This window comes from Delphinapterus leucas, chromosome 2 (genome assembly GCF_059928025.1).
Source record: "Delphinapterus leucas isolate spDelLeu-1000000601 "Yukka" chromosome 2, BTC_Dleu_Yukka2, whole genome shotgun sequence".
Lineage (NCBI taxonomy): Eukaryota > Metazoa > Chordata > Mammalia > Artiodactyla > Monodontidae > Delphinapterus > Delphinapterus leucas.
The window spans coordinates 169,871,236-169,890,840 of NC_143130.1; the positions used below are offsets into that span (position 1 = coordinate 169,871,236).

The 19,605-nt window shown below is 52.7% G+C and overlaps 1 protein-coding gene across 6 annotated transcripts in view; it reads left to right on the forward strand.

Moving 5' to 3' along the window:
- The window catches only part of RIN3 (Ras and Rab interactor 3), a 118,108-nt gene that overhangs the window by 66,910 nt on the left and 31,593 nt on the right, over positions 1 to 19,605 (forward strand). For all 6 annotated transcript variants that reach the window (XM_089908140.1, XM_089908141.1, XM_089908138.1 and 3 more), the window contains exons 4-5: positions 14,001 to 14,073; positions 18,386 to 18,477. In XM_089908140.1, the coding sequence (XP_089764266.1) occupies positions 14,001 to 14,073; positions 18,386 to 18,477 (165 nt within the window). The remainder of the gene's footprint in view (positions 1 to 14,000; positions 14,074 to 18,385; positions 18,478 to 19,605) is intronic.

A 19,605-nucleotide genomic window follows, 5' to 3' on the forward strand; every position in this document is an offset into this window, starting at 1 on the left:
TTGAAGGATGAATAGAACTGTCCCGTTTGGATGAGGGAGGAAGAACATGTGAAGTGGTGGGACGGGATGTGCAAGGACTTGGAGTTTCAGGATGTTGGGGTCCGTCCAAGGGACGTGGTGTCAGCTGGAAGGTAAGGTGTGCGGAGGGAGGGACAGGCAGAGAATGGGGCCACTGGCCAGAGCTGATCACAGTGGGGCGTGCACCCAGGTCTTGCCGCTCAGCCTTTATCTAAATGGCCACAGAGAATGGGGCCAGGCTGGGGGTGGTGGGGAGGAGATCTGATGCTCCTTTTAAACAGAAGTCCCATGCCACTGGGGGCAGCATGGAGGCTGGAATGCAGGGGAGACCTCCGGGGGCGAACACCAGAGGGCACTCGGCAACCATTTAGGGGCAGCATGTGGGGCGTGGAGAGGAGGGGCCCTGGCCAGAGATATCCAGGAGGAAGACTGACAGCCCAGTTGGCAGAACTGGTTGAGGAGGGAAGAGGAGCCTATGTGTCGGGGACCTGTGGCAGCGTCACCCCAGATCCAGGAGAAGGGTGGTTGGAGGGGGTGACAGCAGGGAACACGGGGAGCCACCGTGCCAGCGAGAAAGAAACCCACCACCATCACCCCGGTGCCTGGAGCAGTGCCTGGCACATAGTAGGTGCTCAGTAAATATTTGATGAATGCAAATTGAATAAAGCCCTGGGTCCAGGCCTCTGGACGGAGGGCAGAGCCTGGGGTAGAGATCTGAGAGTCTCCAGGGGTGAGATGCTAAGCCTGCATTGTCCCTCTGTGATGGTCATGTCCTGTGGGTTCAAGAGGCCCGTTTCCACCTCTGTGCTTAGAGATAAGCCCACTCTTCTTACTGGGCGGTAAAAGTGCCATGTGGTAGTTAAAGGGGAACTTGAATTAGATGACGGCCTGGAGAAACCTAAGACTCTGAATCTAATTGCCGGAGGACTTTGAGCCCTGACCCCTAGTAGGTCACGGGAACGTCCCTGTGCCCACAGAGATGCTTCTTGTGGCAGCAGCAGTCGTGTTCCTTTCCCTGTCCAGGGGCATTTATGGTGATTCAGGAGAGCTCCCAGCCCTATGCCTGCCGGGGATTTGGGGAATGGGGGCGGTTCTATAAATAACACCCCTTTCTTCCACTCCTGCGTTCAGAGCCAGTGAGGAAATAGAGGGTCAGAACATCAGCTTTCCTACTGATGGACTGATTTGAAGGAAGCAGTTTGACCTACAGCTGAATTCAAGTGCCCTAGCATCACGCCCCTCATGGAATTTGTTCCCTGAAACTGCAGGCCTCCCCCTGGCAAGGGCCAAGCCTGCCCCAGGGCGCTTACACCGGGGCAGGCGAGAAGAAAGCTGCCTCCTGAGGCCAGCTGGCTTGGTCTTTACCAGCAGGTGTTTCAGGAGCATCTCAAAGCAAGTGAAATGTCAGTTGACTTGAGACTGGTCCCTTGTTCTTGACTCCACACTCAGTGGCTCTGCGCTGCTGGGGAAGCGGACTGGAATGTGATTCCTGTGAGGCTGAGGTCGTGGATTCTGAGTCCTAGCGGACACTCCGGTCTGGCATTCAGTTCCGTTCCAGCGCTGATGTCGGGCACCCACCACGTGCAGGCAGCTCTAGGTGTCGGCATCCACAGGGCCCCTGGGTCCCTGCCGGTTGTCCTAGGAGCACAAGCTGGTTCTCCCTCTGGTGCTGGGTTTCTGAAACTCAGTACTCGACATTTGAAGCTGGATCATTCTTTGCTGTGAGGGGCTGTCCTGTGAGCTATAGTATGTTTAGCAGCATCCCGGGCCTCTGCCCGCTAGATGTCTGTAGTACCAACCCCTCCCCATTCCCCCCAACAACCTAAGATGTGTCCATGCACTGCCAAATGTGCCCTGGGGGGTAGATTTGCTCCTGGTCAAGCACAGCCGACTAGTTCGGCAACCATGAGCCACGTGAGACTACTGAACACTACAGATGCGGTGAGTCTGAACTGAGATGAGCTATAAGTGTAAAATACACACCAGATTTTGAACACTTCGTATGAAAAAAAGAACGTGATGTGTCTCAGTAATTTTTTTATATTTACGGTTTGTTGAAATGATACTATTTTGAATATGTTGCGTTAAATAGAATATATTATTAAGATGAATTTTACTATTTACTTGTTTCTGTTTACTAACATGGCTATGAGCAAATTTTAAATTGCCCACGTGACTCGAATCATATTTCTACTGGACAACAGGGTCTAGAGAGCCAGCGGCCCGGTGTGCTGGGTGAGGTCACGGGCTGCAGAGTCAGGCTCGCTGCAGGTCACGTCCTGGTACCACTTCCCAGCTCTGTGACCTTTGGTGAGCCACTTAACCTCTCTGGGTCTCACAGCTCTCATAAGTGGCAGTCACGTTCTTCTAGACCGCAGATAAAAGTTCCGAAACTCTGAGGTGGGATGAACTTTATAAGCTCCTGAAGTTGAAGCTGGGTTGTTTTCTGGGTGGGGTAGTTTCTCGATGGGTCCTCCCGTGGCCCTCGGGGCTGTTCTTGCGATCAGGGTGATGCCCTGGGCCACCTCCCTTTCCGCCTGTCCTTTCTGCTCCCAGAGAGAGCCATGTTTGTTCATGATGGGTACAAGCAAAGATGCCTCCCCGCCCCTACAATCTGAGTAGAGGAGCTGGCTGATTGCTTTCTTAGCCTTGCAGCTCGTTCCCTGTGGGTAATTCAAGCCCTGGGATGGCGGGCCTCTGCTCAGCATCTCTCCTCCACCCCTCCCTGTTCCTTCCCCCCAAACACCTCCCTGTTGCTTACTCTTTATTTAGTCTTCCCCGCCATTTGGCAATTCGCACATCTGTCCAATGTCTCCCCTTCTATTTCGGCATCTGAACCTATAAATAGTTCCCAGGCAAAGTCCCATCTGCATTGTGACAATTCATTCTGTATTCCTTTTCCCAGACCGAAATCCTCATCTACACGGTTGCTGAATACGGAAGTGCACCATCCAATGAGAGGCATCTTTTATTACAGCTTGGACAGTGTCGTGGCAGTGGCTGCAGATGTGGCGGCCAATGTGGATTCAGAGATAATGCTTTCAATAGTGGCAAGACCAGTTAAACACATGGGGTGATCCAGGCGAGGCCCTGGATCTGGGAAAGAAGAAAGCGCTGGCCCTTGCTTTCTGGGATCTTCACTCTGGGCCAGAGTCAGGCCTGTGAACACATCATGATGTGATGTAGTCATGCTCTACAGTGGAGCGTGTGTCCAGCCCTGGGGCCAGAGGGAAGGGAGCATAGTTCTGTGCAGGAGGCCCTCTCCGAGGGTAACACGGGGCCTGCCTGGTGACTGAGGAGGTGTGTGACCCATGGGAAGGCGTCTCTGTTAGCTGACAGGTGAGGGAGTCACACTGAGTGCATTTGGGTGTGAAGCACCGGGATGCCCTCCCTGTGCCCCGCGCCACCTCTGCTGAACAGAAGGTGACTAGTGCTCCAGGCTCCCAGGCTGGTGGCACCTGCTCATGGCTGGCTGTGCCCTCGGGCCAGTTACTTCAACTCTCTGAGCCTCAGTTTCCTTGCTTACGAGGATAATGGAGTTGTCATGACGATTAGAAATACAGAGGCTAGAACACAGTAGGCACTTGGTAAATGGTAGATGATATTATTATTGTTGTTGTTAAAACTTTGAAAATGATAACCCTCTGTTACTAATCAAGAGGCTCAGATCTGAGCAAAGCCCACACTGCGAAGTTGGAAGAAGCGGGCAGAACAACAGTCCAGGCTCAGAATCTAGATTCCAGAGAGCAACAGAATCAAACTGCAGAAAACACCCAGGCTAATCCTCTTTCACTGGGTGATGCTTCACCTTCTCTGGACTCAGTTTCCCCATCTGTGCAGTGAGGGAGTTTGAACCAGAGCTGGCTCTAAGGGCCCTTTCATTCTGACTTTCAATAGTTCCCCATCCACTGGGAGGCATAGTTGAGTGTGCTTGGGTCTAGTCGGGGCAAATTTGGGGTGTGGTAGAGAACTCAGTAAAAAGACATTGCTGCCTTTTACATCCTAAAATTGTTAAGATGAAATCAAGGGGAGATTGCACCTTATGCCGAGAACAACCAGCATAGATGGCCATGACTCATACCCAGGGCTGCCATGGACAGTTGCCCAGCTTGTGCACTGCTCAAAACTTCCGGGTAGGATTAAATCCGGCTGGCGTTCTGCTCGTCGGGTTGTGCAGTTTTGTGCAGGGCTGCAGCCACCTCTTTGCTCCCTTGCCAAACGCTGTAATGGGGCACTGGGAGCATTGGAAGTGGCCCCCTGCTTGGACCCCTGGCCATGGCTGCTAGGTCCTCCCCTGTTCCTTTCCCATTGGCCTCTAGTCAAAGGTACATAGGGCAAAGGCTTGCTGTGCCCGAACTCTGAACAGAAGGCCCTGCAGCAAGTCCTGCCCCCAGGGGCCCATGGCTGATGGGGGAGACTGAGGGCTAAGGAGGGATAATGTACACTGAGAGGCTTCAGGGCTGGTGGGGGTGTGCGGGATTTACAGAGGACAGGCTGGTAAATAGACAGGGAAGGGACTCCAGGGCCAGCCAGTGAACCAGGGGCTAAGATGCCCACCCTGGACCAACAGTAAGAGCCAGGGACAGAGAAAGGGAACTGCTTTCAGCACATTTGCAGATCATCATCCTCTCCCAGATCCCTGAGCTCTAACTCGCCCCCCTGCCCTCCACTCCCCACCCCAGACCTTCCAGACCCCTGTGTCATCTTTGGCGGAGGGGCTGCTATTCCTCCCTCAGGGCCTGCCTGTGGGGTACCACTCAGCCTCTGCACAGCCAGCGGCAGGGCCCGGGAGGGCCTCAGTTACTCGTATCCTCACTTGGCCGTTAGAGAAGTCAAGTCTCAGAGACTTGAAGGCTTTGGTCTCCAGGCTTGTGGGGGATGGAACCAGGAGCCCCTGCCCGGTCGGTACCATCCGGGTTTGGGCTTTGCCTGGAACGGGAACAGGAGTTTGCCCTGCTCCGAGCTCCAATCGTTGTATGGCTGGGCAGCAAGTCAGCTCCAAGAGCACAGCTGCCTGGCGCTGGCCTGTTTGTTCTCACTTCTCCTGGCAACTCTCCTTCTGCTCGAGCCAGAGCTTCCGGAAGCCCTAGTCCAGCAGCGCCCTTCCTTCTGGAGGGGGTAGAGCCATTCTCCCATTTCACAGGTGACCCAGCTGCACTGCAGCAGCATCTTGAAGTAAGTGGTACCAGAGCTGGGCCTGGAACCATGGGGTCCCCTGGACTCCAGAGAAATTGCCACTCTCCCCACTTCCACCCCTGGGAATGGGGCAAGTAGTTTTCATCTATCACAGAAAATTGGGCCTGATGATAGCAGCAAACAGTCCTTTTTCCTCCTCAGCCACAAACTGTCCAGGTGGTGGCTCCCTTGGCAACCATGGTGTTGCCGTGCAGCGGTGGGTCCCACGAGCCAGAAGGCACCTGTGACCTTCCAAGTGGGGAAGGAGCTGAGGGGGCATGGGAGGGACACCTGGAAGAATGGGCCTGGCCTCACCTGTCCGGCCCGCAGGTGACCCCCCCCCGTCCTGCTCCAGGTGTGAACCACTCCCCAGCCTCTGATCACATTGGCTTTCTATCCTCAGGCTCTGCACTCCTGGCCTTTTCTGTCAGGGACCCAGCTTGGTGACCTAGGGCCCCTTTTAGGAAGTGGGATCAGAATCCATTAGCATCTGTCTTCCAGCCCATTCAGGGTGATCCGTTTTAGAGAAGGTTGGCTTGACAGTGTCCCATAAGGCTCTGGAGTGAGGCCACTTCCTGGGCCCAGACTTCCCCCAGCCAGATGTGACGGCCTTTTCTGAGAGGCCCGAGACCCGATCTCTTCTGCCAACACCGGCCCTTCCTGTGTCCCTCTGGGGACACTGTCCTTCCCGGGCAGTTCTCATCCATCCGGGAATGTGTCCATTCCATAAACGCACAGGCCTTGCTGAGTACAGGGTTTTTTCTTAGATAAAAATCAATGAACATCTCTCCCACCCTCACCCAACCAAATTTTCAATCATAAAAGAGGATGAGCGGGTTGTTTAGAATCTCTGCCCCTCAGGAAGGAGTTTTAGCTAGGTCCTGTGGCCAAAACCACCAGCCAGCCAGTCCCTGTCACCCTGCTCACCGTGAGGCTTCCTCTCGATTTCTAAATCCATTTCCCCTTGTTTCTACAGATATGAGCCCATAAATATTTGTCAATGGTTGAATACATAATGTCCTAGCTAAAGAGTAACTCTGACCCAGCCCTTCAAATGAGGGTCATACCTGGAGATTTATGTATAATTCCTGTTGTCAACCGAACTGTGTTTGAAGAGAGATCTCTTAGGTTAACAAGGGCGCCTGCCAACAAGGAAGACGGTTTGCGTTTCTTGAGTAATCTGTACATTTCACTATTTTAATAACTGTTGGCGAGGCGTATTTTCATTCGCGTTTTCGCGTGACCATCTTTTCCTCATCAAAGCCCAGGGTCAGCTTAGGTGAACAGATGCTCATCCTTCCCTTGTTAGTAAAGACAAACCAGACCCTAAAGAAGGCACATGCCAATAGCCATTCTCTGCTTAAAATGAACATGACGCAGAACGTCTCACTTGTCGATTTCACTCACCTCAGTCACTAGGAATGTGTGGTAATTAAGCCAGGCTTGGCTAAACTTTACCTTTGGACCAACTATGAAGAAAATGTCTGCAGAGGGACTTAATAGTGCCAGTAAGATTGCACAGGGGACTTTGGTCTAGATAAGGATAATAACTGGTTAAAGACCCCTCATACATTAATTATAACAATAGATACTGCCAAATGCAAAGAAGAGTTGACTGTTCATTAAAGCAGGCTGGAAATATCCCTACTGAATCATTTATGCAGCACCAGTCGAGTGCTTACTATTTCGCAAACTTGGACAGTATTCATTCTTTTCATTCTTTTTTTTTTAATTTTTATTTATTTATTTGGTTGCGTTGGGTCTTAGTTGCGACAGGCAGGCTGCTTAGTTGTGGCAGGCGGGCTCCTTAGTTGTGGTTCACTGGCTTCTTAGTTGCGGCATGTGAACTCTTAGTTGCAGCATGCACGTGGGATCTAGTTCCCAGACCAGGGATTGAACCTGGGCCCCCTGCATTGGGAGCGCAGAGTCTTAATCACTGTGCCACGAGGGAAGTCCCATTTTTTTCATTCTTAACATAAAATTTGAAAGACCCTGTTCACAGATGAAAAGACAAGCTATAGTTGGGAGAAAATATTTGCAAATCACACATCTGACAAAGGCTTTGTAACTATAACATAAAGAACTCTCATGGCTTCCCTGGTGGTGCAGTGGTTGAGAATCTGCCTGCTCATGCAGGGGACACGGGTTCGAGCCCTGGTCTGGGAGGATCCCGCATGCCGCGGAGCAACTAGGCCCGTGAGCCACAACTACTGAGCCTCCGCGTCTGGAGCCTGTGCTCCGCAACAAGAGAGGCCGCGATAGTGAGAGGCCCGCGCACCGCGATTAAGAGTGGCCCCCGCTTGCCACAACTAGAGAAAGCCCTCGCACAGAAACAAAGACCCAACACAGCAAAAATAAGTTAATTAATTAATAAACTCCTACCACCAACATCGTCTTTAAAAAAAAGAACTCTCAAAATTAAAAGCAAGCAACCCAAATAAAAATGAGCAAAGGATCTGAATAGACATTTTTCCAAAGTATATATACAAATAGCCAATAAGCATATGAAAATATACTTGACATCACTAATCCTTAGGGAAATGGAAATCAAAACCACAAGGAGATACCACTTCACACCCACTAGGATGACTCGAATCAATAAGACAGACAAAGTACTGGCAAAGGTGTGGAGAAAGTGGAACCTCATCCATTGCTAGTGGGAATGTAAAATGGTGCAGTTGCTTTGAAAAACAGTCCCGCAGTTTCTTAAACATGTAGAGTTACTGTAGGACCCAGCAACTCCACTTCTAGGAATATATCCAAGAGAAATGGAAACATATGTCCGTATAAAAGTGTGTACACAAATGTTCAATGCAGTATTTTTTGTAGTAGCCAAAGAGTGGAAACACCCCAGATATCCATCAGTGATGAATGGATAAACAAAATGTGGTGTATCCGTCTAACAGAATATTATTCAGCCATAAAGAGGAATGAAGTGCTGACCCCTGCTGCAACACGGACGTGGATGAACATGGATGAACATTTAGCATGATGCTAAATGAAAGAAGCCAGACCCACAAGGACACATACTGTATGATTCTATGTATGTGAAAAGTCCAGAACAGGCAAATCCATAGAGACAGAAAGTATATTAGTGGTTTCCAGAAGCTAGGAGGAGGGAGAGATGGAAAGTGACTGCTAATGGGTACAGGGTTTGTTTTGGGGGCTAATGAAAGTGTTCTAAAATTGATTGTGATGATGGTTGCACAGCTCTGTGAATGTACTAAGATCATCGTGCACTTTAAATTGGTGAATTGTATGGTGTGTGAATGATATCTTAATTAAACGGTTTTTAAAAATTCAACATTAAAAGAAACTGTCCAATTAGAAAATAGGAAAAGACATGAATAGACACTTGAGCAAAGAGGATGTACACACGGAAGGGCATTCAACATCTTCTTGAAATGCAAATTAAAACCACAGTGAGATATCGCTCTACACCTAGTGGAATGGCCACAATAAAAAATAGCGACAACACCCAGCTGGCGAGGATGGGAAGAAATTGAATCACTCCTTCATCGCTGGTGGGTCGTAAAATGGTACAGCCGCTCGGGAGAGTAGTTTGGCCCTTCCTTTGAAAATGAAGGGTAGACTTACCATGTGACCCAGCAGTTGCACTCTTGGGCATATACCCCAGAGAAAGGAAAATATATTTTCATGCAGAAGCATGTACATAAATGTTCCACGGCAGCTTTGTGCATAATAACTAAAAACCGGAAATTCCCAGATGTCCTTCAGTGGGTGAATGACCAAGGAAGCTATGGTACATCCAGACCATAGGTTACTACCCAGCACTAAAAAGGAACGGGATATCGATTCACTCAGTAACTTGGACGACCCTCGAGGAAATTATGCAGAGTGGGAAAAGCCCATCCCAAAGAATATGTACTGCGTGACTCCATTTACGACATTCAATAACGTCATCACAGAGATGGAGCAATTTGCTAAAAGCGCCATGCCTGGTGCTGGAGGTACCATGGAGAACAAAAGATACATACACCGTTCCTGCCTTGGCAGTTCATTTGTATTATTGAGTGATAAAATGGAATTTCTTAAAACAAAAAATCTTCTAACGGCTTTCGGTTCTTCATGGATAGCTGACGTTGAGATTGTAAATGCTAGAAGCCAGGCTGGCGTGTGTAGACCCGGAGTCTCCACCTTGTCCCGATTCAGCCTTGATGGTGAGTCATGAGGTGAAAAGTTTCCTTTTCTCTAGGCAGGGACAGAGCCCCAGTGTTGTCACCTGTTGTCACCTTGGGACATAGCAGGTGGGTCTGGTCATTCTCTCTCCTCACTCTTTGAAAGCGGGATGGTTTAGACAGGGTCTGGCGTATTCCCACCGCGGTTTCTGCTGAGGAGGCTGGAAGCTGTATACAGTGGAGTTGCTGCTCAAGGATGCAAAGGTGAGCAGAGGGGAGCCGGCATCTTTGTTGGGAGGACGCAGCCGGCAGTCGCTGACACGGGGAGCTTGTCAGCTGTGCCCACAGTGCTGGGAGGGGCACCGAAGCAGCATGAGTGAGAGGACTCTGGAAACCCATCAGCTTTTGAGAACAATTTACAGAGAGATTTAGCAAATTCAAGAAAAATTTAGAGAATTTACGTATATGCTCATTATAAATGCTCATATATGCTCATTATAAAAATCCCAGAAAAACGTAATACAGGAAATGAAATTCAGTCCACTCTGTATGTGTGCATTTTCTTTTTTTTAATAATGGCTTTATTGACATGTTTTTATTCCATGTATTCAGTATCATACAATTCACCCATTTAAAGTATACGATTCAGTGGCTTTTGGTACATTCAGTTGTCTAGCCCTCACCAAGGTCAATCTGAGAACATTTTCAACACCTCAGAAAAGAAGCCCCGTGTTGCAGTGTGAACGTACTTAATGCCACTGAACCGTACACTTAAAAATGGTTTAAATGCTAAACTTTATGTTTTTCATAGTTTAGCACAATAAAAAAAAAGAAACTCCATCCCCTGTCCCCTGTCCCCTTTCCCCTCCAGCCCTAAGCAACCACGGATGTACTTTCTATCTCTGGACATTTGGTTCACTCTTGATTCTGACACCAGGAGGCCTGGTCAGCCCAGCTGTCCTTCTCAGAGTCTTCCCTGCATGCCGGGCGCAGGGCTGGGCACGGTGTAGGTGATGGGCAAAGTGAGACCCGTTCCTGTTCTCAGTCTCACCGTCTGAGAAGCCTCGGCACACGTCCCAATGTGACCACATACACCCTGCTTCCTGAGCCAAGAATGTGTGATTAGGACAGTACCTCCTGTGTGTGGCTTTCCTGTGGGAGAGGGCAGGGTACCGGCAAGGCTTTGAGGCAGAAGGTGGACCTGGAGCTGATCCCTCAAGGCAGGGAAGCGGGAAGCTGGATCCTCCGTGCACGAGGAGACAGCACGAGCAAAGGCCCGGAGGCCAGCAATCCCAAGTCGAGGTTGGCAGGGTTGGCTCCTGCTGGAGACCAGGGAGAATCTGTTCAAGGCACTCTCCTGGCTTCTGGTGACAGCCAGCAATCCTTGGCTCGTAGCTGTATTCCAATGTCTGCCTCCATTCACATGGTCTTTTCCTCTCTGTGTCTGTGTCCCAGGTCTTTACCTGTCTTCTTTTTTTTTTTAAATTAATTAATTTATTATTTATTTTTGGCTGTGTTGGGTGTTTGTTGCTGCACACAGGCTTTCTCTAGTTGCGGCGAGCAGGGGCTACTCCTCATTGCAGTGCACGGGCTTCTCATTGTGGTGGCTTCTCTTGTTGGGGAGCACGGCCTCTAGGCTTCAGTAGCTGTGACTCGCAGGCTTCAGTAGTTGTGGCACACGGGCTTAGTTGCTCCGCGGCATGTGGGATCTTCCCGGACCAGGGCTCGAACCCATGTCCCCTGCATTGGCAGGTGGATTCTTAACCACTGTGCCACTAGGGGAGTCCTACCTGTCTTCTTATAAAGACACCAATCATTGGATTTAGGGCCCACCCCATGCATTCTGACCTTGTGTTAACTTGATTCCACCCGACAAGACCCTCTTTCCAAATAAGGTCACATTTATAGGTACCTGGGGTTAGGATTGAAACGTATCTTTTTGGGAGACACAGCTCAACCCACAACATGTGGGTACTTTACTATCCTTGTTATACAGCTGAAGAAACCGAGGCGCAGGGAGGATAAGCAATAATGTGCTAGAGACACGTTCACACTCAGGCTGTTTGGCCTGGGCACCTGCATACAACCACCAGGCCAGTGCAGGACACAGGGCGGTCCTGGAAGCTGAGCTCTACCACCACCCACTGGAACAAAGGATTGTCTAACTCTTACCGGTTTGCATTCACCTCTGCTCCAGGACAGTGTGAGGCTGCCTGTCGGGACTCCCTCAAGTCCCAGGTGTCCCGTTGGGCCCCTGCAGGGAAGACCCTGATCTATGCAGTGGGAGGTCTGAGACTCTAACCAGACGCCCCTGGGGGCCTCTACTCCTCTGGGGTCTCCCTCCGAGACAGACTTGTAGCAGACATTTATTATCTCCCAAACCGCATGCCACACACTGTGCTGGGCACTGAGGGAGACTCAAATGTGGGCAAAGCCCTGGCCCTGGCATACAGGAGCTCCCCCGGGTGTGTCCTTGGTGTGCAGGGATGCTATTCCCACGAGCAGGACGGGAAGGTACGAGCAGGGGGCTGGGGCAGAAGAGACCTGGTTACAAAGAAACAGACATGAGCCTTGACCATTGCTTGTGCTTTGACAAATCTACAGTGTTTACTGTAAAAGTGTGATTGGGCCACTAGAAGTTTGCTTGGCCCCAGCTACAAAAATGAATGAGCCCTGGTCCCTGCACCCGAGGAGCGGACCAGAGTGGGGTAAACTAAGTCTAAAGGAGCTGCAGGCTTTATAGAAAGTGCCAGGGGCACAGCAGAGGGAGGGACTGACTATCTTAAGGGTTTTAATCTGTGTCTGCAGAGGTCAGACCCTGTCTCAATGATGAAGAAAACCTGCTAATTGTTGAGCAGGCCCGGCGTAGGAGGCTAGGCTGTTTGCGTGCATCATCACTAATCCCCCCTTGAAGGATTCTTGAGAAAGGTCTTTACATTCCCAGTTTGCAGTTGGAGCGTTCTCTTTACCTCTCCCAACTACGGGAGATCTTTTGGCCAGTTTGTGCTGCTTCCTGTGGAGAGAGTGGGCGATGCACTAATGTGCCACTAGGTGGCGCCATGGGCTGCCTCATGGCCGTTAACTCATAGAGGGTGGTAATTCCGTGCACTGGTGTTTCACAGACTTGTCCTTTAATGGGCATCCTCCCGGTACCCCCGAGTACTGTAATCTATCTAATATTTTTCTTTAAACTCCCTTTAAAATTTTTATGTCTATCCTAATGGGATACCATGGTCTCTTTGCCATAAATGATGAACGTAATCTTTTAAAAAATCATGTTAACCGTGTAGAACAGTGCAATAGTATTAGAAGGAAGGAATGTATTAAAACAAAGCTATTAGAACAAAACGTGTTGGTTCACGTGTCCCCTGTGACCATCTCGCAGATCACCAGTGCAGCGGAAAGCTGTCCTAGGCTTTGAAAATATGACAGCAGGCTGCTGTCACCTAGACGCACGAGTGTTTAGGGTTGGAGGGGCTCCTTCCCTTTGCAGGTGGAGGATCTGAGGTGCTGAGAAGGGAAGGGGTGTACCTAGCATCACACTGCTGATCCCAGGGTTGGAGCCAGGCCTGGAACCCGGGTCCTGCCTTCCCCCTCTGCCCCATGGACGCTAGAAGAACCTCAGGAAATAGGAACTGAAGTGTGATGCACACATATTTCCTGGCCCCTCTGAGGCCCAAGAAAGTACACTGTGGGGTCCCACGTGCAGGGAGCATCACCTGTTGGGCATATGGAACCCTGGGACGAGAGTCAGGAGGTGAGCGATGGACGGCTGCTGAGATCCCTGACGCGCAGCTCACTCAGGTGGTCTGGGCCCCTTGCCCTGGGGCTCTGCAGCAGTGCACGGTGCGGTGCCACGCTTTCCTCTGGGCAGTCCACCCCAGCTTCGGGCACTGACTGCCATACCCTGGCGCCCTGCCCCTCCGAGCAGCCATATCCACCCTGGGGTGGGCTCTTTGGCAAATGCTTTGATCCCTCTCCCTTGTCAAAGCTGAAAAGTTTTGGGGTCACCCTCACTCTTGGATTACATGTGTAGCCAAATCAAGTGGGGTTCTAACAGGCCCTGAGGTTCTTGGGTAAAAGGCCAGTGGCCCCAGCCCAGCACCCCTGGACCAGTGAACCTCCTGGAGGCCACAGCAGAACAGGGAACCTGTCCTCCTGCTGGCCCCTCACAGCCCTCAGAATTGTCAAGTGGAGATGACCTTGAAAGTTTAATTCAAGACTTTTTTCTGACCACGCTGTGCAGCTTGCGGGATCTTAGTTCCCAGACTTAGTTCCCTGGATTGAACCTGTTTCCTCAGCGGTGAAAGCACCGAGTCCTAACCACCGGACCGCCAGGGAGTTCCCTCAAGACATTTTTAAATTCTGCTTTTACAATCTAGAGCCTTCTGTGTTATTTTGCTCAAGATGAGGAATGTGTGTTAGTTAAGGCAACACCGTCTGCTGTAATAGAAGGGCCCCTGAAATCTCAGTGGATTAACACCACAGAAGTTCATTTCTCACCTCCCTGTGGTCCAATGGGCAGCGACGTACATGCGGCCACGGCGGGCCGGGTGCTGCAGCAGGTGCCGTGACCTACGGTGAGCACAGAGCAGACACGCCCTCCCCAGGGGCCTCCCTCCCCTTTGACAGGGACACTCATCCAAGGCCTCTGTCATCTCTCCTCAGTATTGTACCTGGAAGGCTCGGTTCTTGTGTTTGAGGACATCTTCAGACTGATCGCATTCTACTGTGTCAGTAGGTGAGTAGCCCAGGCCCCCAGGAGGGCATCTGATGGCAATAGATGTCCATGCAACCTTGGGTGGGGACAGGGTTGTCACAGAGAAGCCCCAAGAGGGAAGTGTGCCGCCCACAGGATGCAGAGAGAGGGGACAGTCCCCTGGCTTCACCCTGGTAACTGTGAAGGGGGGTGCTGGCTCTGCTGCTGGCTTGGACCGGCCAGTAAAATCCCCTCCCTCAGCACCACCTGCCCCCTGCGCTCACTGCCCATCATAGCAGCTTCCTGTACCCCGGCTTCCAGGACAGCTTGGAGTCCTGCGTGGACCTGACCCGCCCCGTTGGAGGAGTTATAGAAGGAACTCCCTGTGGGAACAGCGGGAAGGGCTGACGCCCTCCCTCCGTGGGAGAGGGCTTGTCATTGCGAAGCAGGTGCTGGGTGGAGAGGGTGTCTGGTAACCACCCTCAGAGCTGCTCTATTTATTCAGGACTGGTGGCAGGTCAACACGAATTGAAAAATACATTTTGGTGCCAAAAACCAATGGCTTAAGCCACAGGGACTTAAGCAGAGCTGGGCAAGATGTCTTGGGGTCCAGGGCCCCAGGCTCACCTCCCCCTGCTTCAAAGAGACCATTCATGTTGCCTCTGGTGAAAGCCACACTCAACCCAGAGGACCACCACCCCCACCTACCAGGACCCTCCTGGAGCCCGTGGGCAGAACAGGTGACGCTGATAATAAGCTGCTGTCTACTGAGGGCTCTCCAGGAACCCAGCACGGCGCTACAGTTCTGTATCCATTCTCTTTTCAAATCTTGCAAACAATTCCACCCGGTAAGTGCTCTTCTTAGCCCCATTTTACAGATGAGGAAGCCGAGACTGAGAGAACTTGCTCAAGGTCGCGTAGCTGGTAAATGGCAGCGTGGGGATTCAAAGTAGATAGAGCTCCAAGGTCCATGATCTTTCCTACAGCCGCCCCACTGTGTGCGCTCCACGATGACGCCGGTGACCTGCCGTGTCCTTCTAGGCCCAAGAAGCAAAGCATCTGTGGCTCCCTGACCCTTCGCGAGTTACGACACGTCAAGCTCTCAGAGTCAGGCCCTCTCCTATTCTGAGAAGTTCTGCCCCAGCACAAGGCGCCAGTCTAGTGTTTGGCCCATGCTGGGTGCTTCGAGTGAGCGAGTGAATGAATGAATGATGACGTAATTGCAGAGCCCAGAATTTGAGCTAATCTTAATCTCTCAACTACCTCTTCGGTAAAATGGGAACGATAATACCCATGCCATAGAGGCTGGAGGAAGAAGTAAGATAAAGGGACAGACAATCTGCGTTTATAACAAGGCCTCTCTGCAAACCAGGGTTTGGCAACTGCTTCTAAGAAAATGATAGTAACAGCTTAGCTGGGGGTCTCCTAGGGGCACACTTGGAAAGGAGGATCCATGTGCAGGGGGCGCTAAAGAACCTGCCCCCAAGGAGGAAGCAACAAGGGAGTGGGGAGCAGGACAGAGACCGGAGAGAAACCCAGCAAGGGTCCATTGCAGGGGCCGTCCCAGCCTCAGCCAGATCCCTCCAGCAGCTCTGGAGCATAAAGCAGACCTCGGGGTCCACTATAAAGCCACGGGGCTGGGCTTCTGTACCCCCAAGCCAGCACACCCAGGCATTCGTGGCTCTCTTTAGGGCCACTGGGGCAGGCACTGAGGCTCCAGTGTGTCAGGACAAGCCTCTGAGGGTCACGGGTGCTGGCCCTCGGGAGCAAACCCCTCCAAGGCTGGGCTGTGGGTGCACAGAGCTGGTGAAAGGCATCCGAGGGGTCCGGGTGGGACTGTGGCAGTGACTGCTACAACCAGCTCTGTGGACCGGGCGTCTGTGTTGAGTCAGGCTTGTGCTGCACGCTGCCCACAGAGCTCTTTCTAACCCTGCACGGTGCTGCCGGGGAGGTGTTTAAAAAGGTGGATTCCTGACCCACACTCAGACTCAACGCTGAGAACCCCTGGGCGTGGATCTGAGAATCCGCATCTTAGCAGCTCCCCCAGGAGCTGATCCAGAATTAACTAATACAAAAGTATTAATGCCTGTCCGTAGGGTTGCTGTGTTACAGTAGTAGTAATAATAATAACATGATGTGATATAAGGACCAAACTGGGTAACACCCAGCCCGTTACTTGGCACATAGTAGATGCTCAACGAACACCCCCATCCTGTGTATGCATTTCCTTGGATCAGAAGAGGTGGCCCCTGGATAAAGCGCTGAACTGGATGCTGGAGGTGGGGTGGCAGACGTGCGTGAAATCCTTGAGCAGTACTGGCTTATGGAGAATGAGGGGGTCCGTGGTGCGGCCTTGAAGAATGTGTAGAGTCTAAGTAGACGTAGGTGGAAGGGACGAGGGGGGCGTTCCCTCTCTGCAGAGCTCAGAGGTGGCAATGAGCAGGGGACATCCACTGTAGGAAGATGACATTTTGGGAGGCAGCGAGGAGGCCTCGAGTGCAAGGGAAGGCTCTGTGGTGGGCAGGAGGGGGGAGCAGGCTGGGGCAGGCCCTGGACACCAGGATCCCGGGCTGGGCTGTGGTCGGCAGCCACCACTGCAGCCTCTTGAGCAGTACGCAGAGGAGGTGGGGAGGGGGTGTCAGAGGTGGCCCTGGTGGTCGGGGGTGGCTGCCGGATGAGCCGAGCGATTCTTCTGGCCATTTCAATACATGCAGTGGCCCAGGAGCCTTTGGAAGCCCCAGTGGCAGGCCAGACCGCCAACCAGGTAGACAGGCAACACCGGGATGAATTCTGCCACCCTTCAAACTGAGAGATCGAGGTAGTGGTGACCGGGCAGGGCCTGAGGTGGAGATGCGGCACTGAGGGCCCGTCCGGTCTGGGTCCAGGCCTGGCCTGGCTGGAAGGGCTGACAGGAGGCCCACAGACGGCCTCAGATGCTCAGAATCACACAACTATGACAATGAAGCAAAGATCGACGGGCCACGCCCACCCCATTGACAATGGAGAAGCCAAAGGCCACAACCCAGGAACTCAAAAAAGGACCCAGAATCTTCTCCCACCTTCCCCCATCCTGCTATTCCATAAGCAGAGTGTATTTCCCCCGTGAAAACACTTCCCATGAAGGGGTGGGGGCACCCCGCGGAGCAGCACAGCCTGTATTGATGGGCAGAGGGGGTCTGGGAAGCTCCCCGGCGACCCGCATCCCAGGCGGCCTCTGCCCTGCTCTCCCCCAATCCAGTTCCCCAAGTTTAGACGGGTCCATTCGACAAACACTCTTTGAGCCTCTGTGGTGTGTGCTAAGGGCTCTGGGGGCATCAGAGACGTGCAAAGCTGCCCGGCCCTTCCAGGAACTTCCAGGGCTCTCACGTAGTTCAAAGGGAGGAGACGGAGGGTGCGGTATAGACAGTAAGGCCATGAAGACCCCCGGGGACAGGCGGACATCACGCAAGCCTGTCAGTGGGCCTGGACGGATGGGATTTCAATGACTCGAATCAGGGTTTGGGAAGAAGGTTGACAGAGCTGGGGATACGGCTGAAAATGGGGGTCGGGGTCAGACTGTGACGGGCCTTGAATGCCAGGCTGAGACGTAGAATTGGGACCAGCCATCCTGGGGCCCCTGCAGGGCCACACTCCCCTTCCTGCCCCACGGAACAGCCCTGGGCTTGAAGTTAGGAGGCCTGGGGCTCAGCACACTCTGCCCTCCACCCACCGTGTGTCCAGGCCTGGACATCTTCCTTTCCCTCTCTGGGCCTCAGTTTCCCCATCTGTACAATAAAGGGGGAGGGTGTCTAGATCCCTTCTGGGAGATCTCTGGAGAGATCGCTGAAAAGATCCCCATTCAGACCAAAGGCAGCAGATAGAGCTGGCTGTGTCGTCAGGGGTGTCTGTCTGGCTGTGTGCTCGCCAGCGGGTACCTGGCTGTAGGTTCACCAGGGGAGTCTGGCTGTGCACCCGCTGCAGGTCTCAGCGCGGAACAGCGGGGGTCAGAGGACTGGAAGGGGTGGGTCACTCGCCTTACCCAGAATAGCACCTTTAGAAGAGCTGCCTGGACTTCCAGGGCCAAGAAAACTGGGGATAAAGCCTCTCCCCCGACCCTCACCAGGCCCAAGGAGGGTCTTAGCATCTCTGGGGCCAGTGCAGGCACAGGACCCGGATCTGACTGGTTGCTCCCTCAGCCTCAGGACTCCTCCCCTCGGCCCCAGGGAAGTTTCCAGTCTGTGTGGCGATCCCAGCCGCCAGCGGGGTTGCCGGAGTTCTTCCTTTATGGGCTGAGGATTTGGGGGCGGTGGGGGGCCGAGAATGGACACACAGGCCCCTCCCCGGACTTGACCTCCGACCCCTCGTGTCTCCACAGAGATTTACTGCCCTTCAAGCTGAGGCTGCCCCAGGCCATCCTTGAGGCCAGCAGCTTCACAGACCTCAAGACCATCTCCAACCTGGGCCTGGGTAAGTCCCCTCTGGGGTCAGGGGAGGTGGCTGGGCCTTAGGAAATGGAGGCCCTGGATTGCCCCCCGCTGACCGCCTGTGCAGATGGATGGCCCCTCAGGCTGACCCCGAGCTGGATCCTGAGTCCCAGCTCCCACGGGACCACCTGCACCCCCGCCCCAGGTGCTGAGCCCCTGTAGCAGGGAGATTCTCCCTCTTTTCGGAGTGGCGCCCCAACAGCTGTCAGGAGGCCTGATGGACAGCCTTGCTGGGTCTGAGGGAGCTGGGTCTGGTCAGGACCCACACAGGCTGACCTGGTGGCAGGGCATGGCCCGGGAGAAGCTGGACCAAACGCCAGGGGACTTCTCAGCGATGACCAGGAGCCTGGGTGCCAGCAGCTGCCCCAGCCCCATCCTCGCCAGAAGGAAAAGCAGCATGAATATGATCATGAGCTAGAGTGTGCCCCCCACTCCCTTGCCTGCCCCTGCCCAGCCACCTGATTCAGCACACCCACCCTGCCCCCTTACCCTTCTGACCTTTTGAGGGATGACGAGGGGAGAGTAAAAGACAAGAGCGTTTCTGATCCCAGCCCTTCCACGTAATAGTAAGAAGAGCACACGTTTACTGGGCCCTTTCCACGTGATGGGCTTCGCTGAGCCAGTGCCAACCTCTGACACGGCCTCTCCATGCTAACCCTCAGGGAGCCCAAGCTCACCAAGTCTGGAGCTGCCAGGAAGACAAGGCAGCCGCCTCTGCGGGCCCCCAATCCTAGGCAGAGGTCAGGTCTCGTTATGAACAAAGCAGTTAATAAGTCCTTATCAAGACCAAACCACACAGGGAATATAGTCAGTATTTTATAGTAACTTTAAATGGAGTATCATCTATTAAAATTTTGAATTACTATATTGTGCATCTGAAACTAACATAACATTGTAAGTCAAATATGCCTCGATTTTTTAATTAAAAAGCTAAACCGCACCCAGGAACCTGCACCACACGGGGCCGAGCACAGCAGTGCATCTTCGCCAGTGCTGGTTGAATGGAGGAGAGGGCGATGGAGAGGGCGGACCCAGGGTGTAGAGGAAGTTAGAGGCAGACCTGGGATCAGAGGCGATCCCCCCTGGTTCCCAAGCCAGCCACTGTCCACCA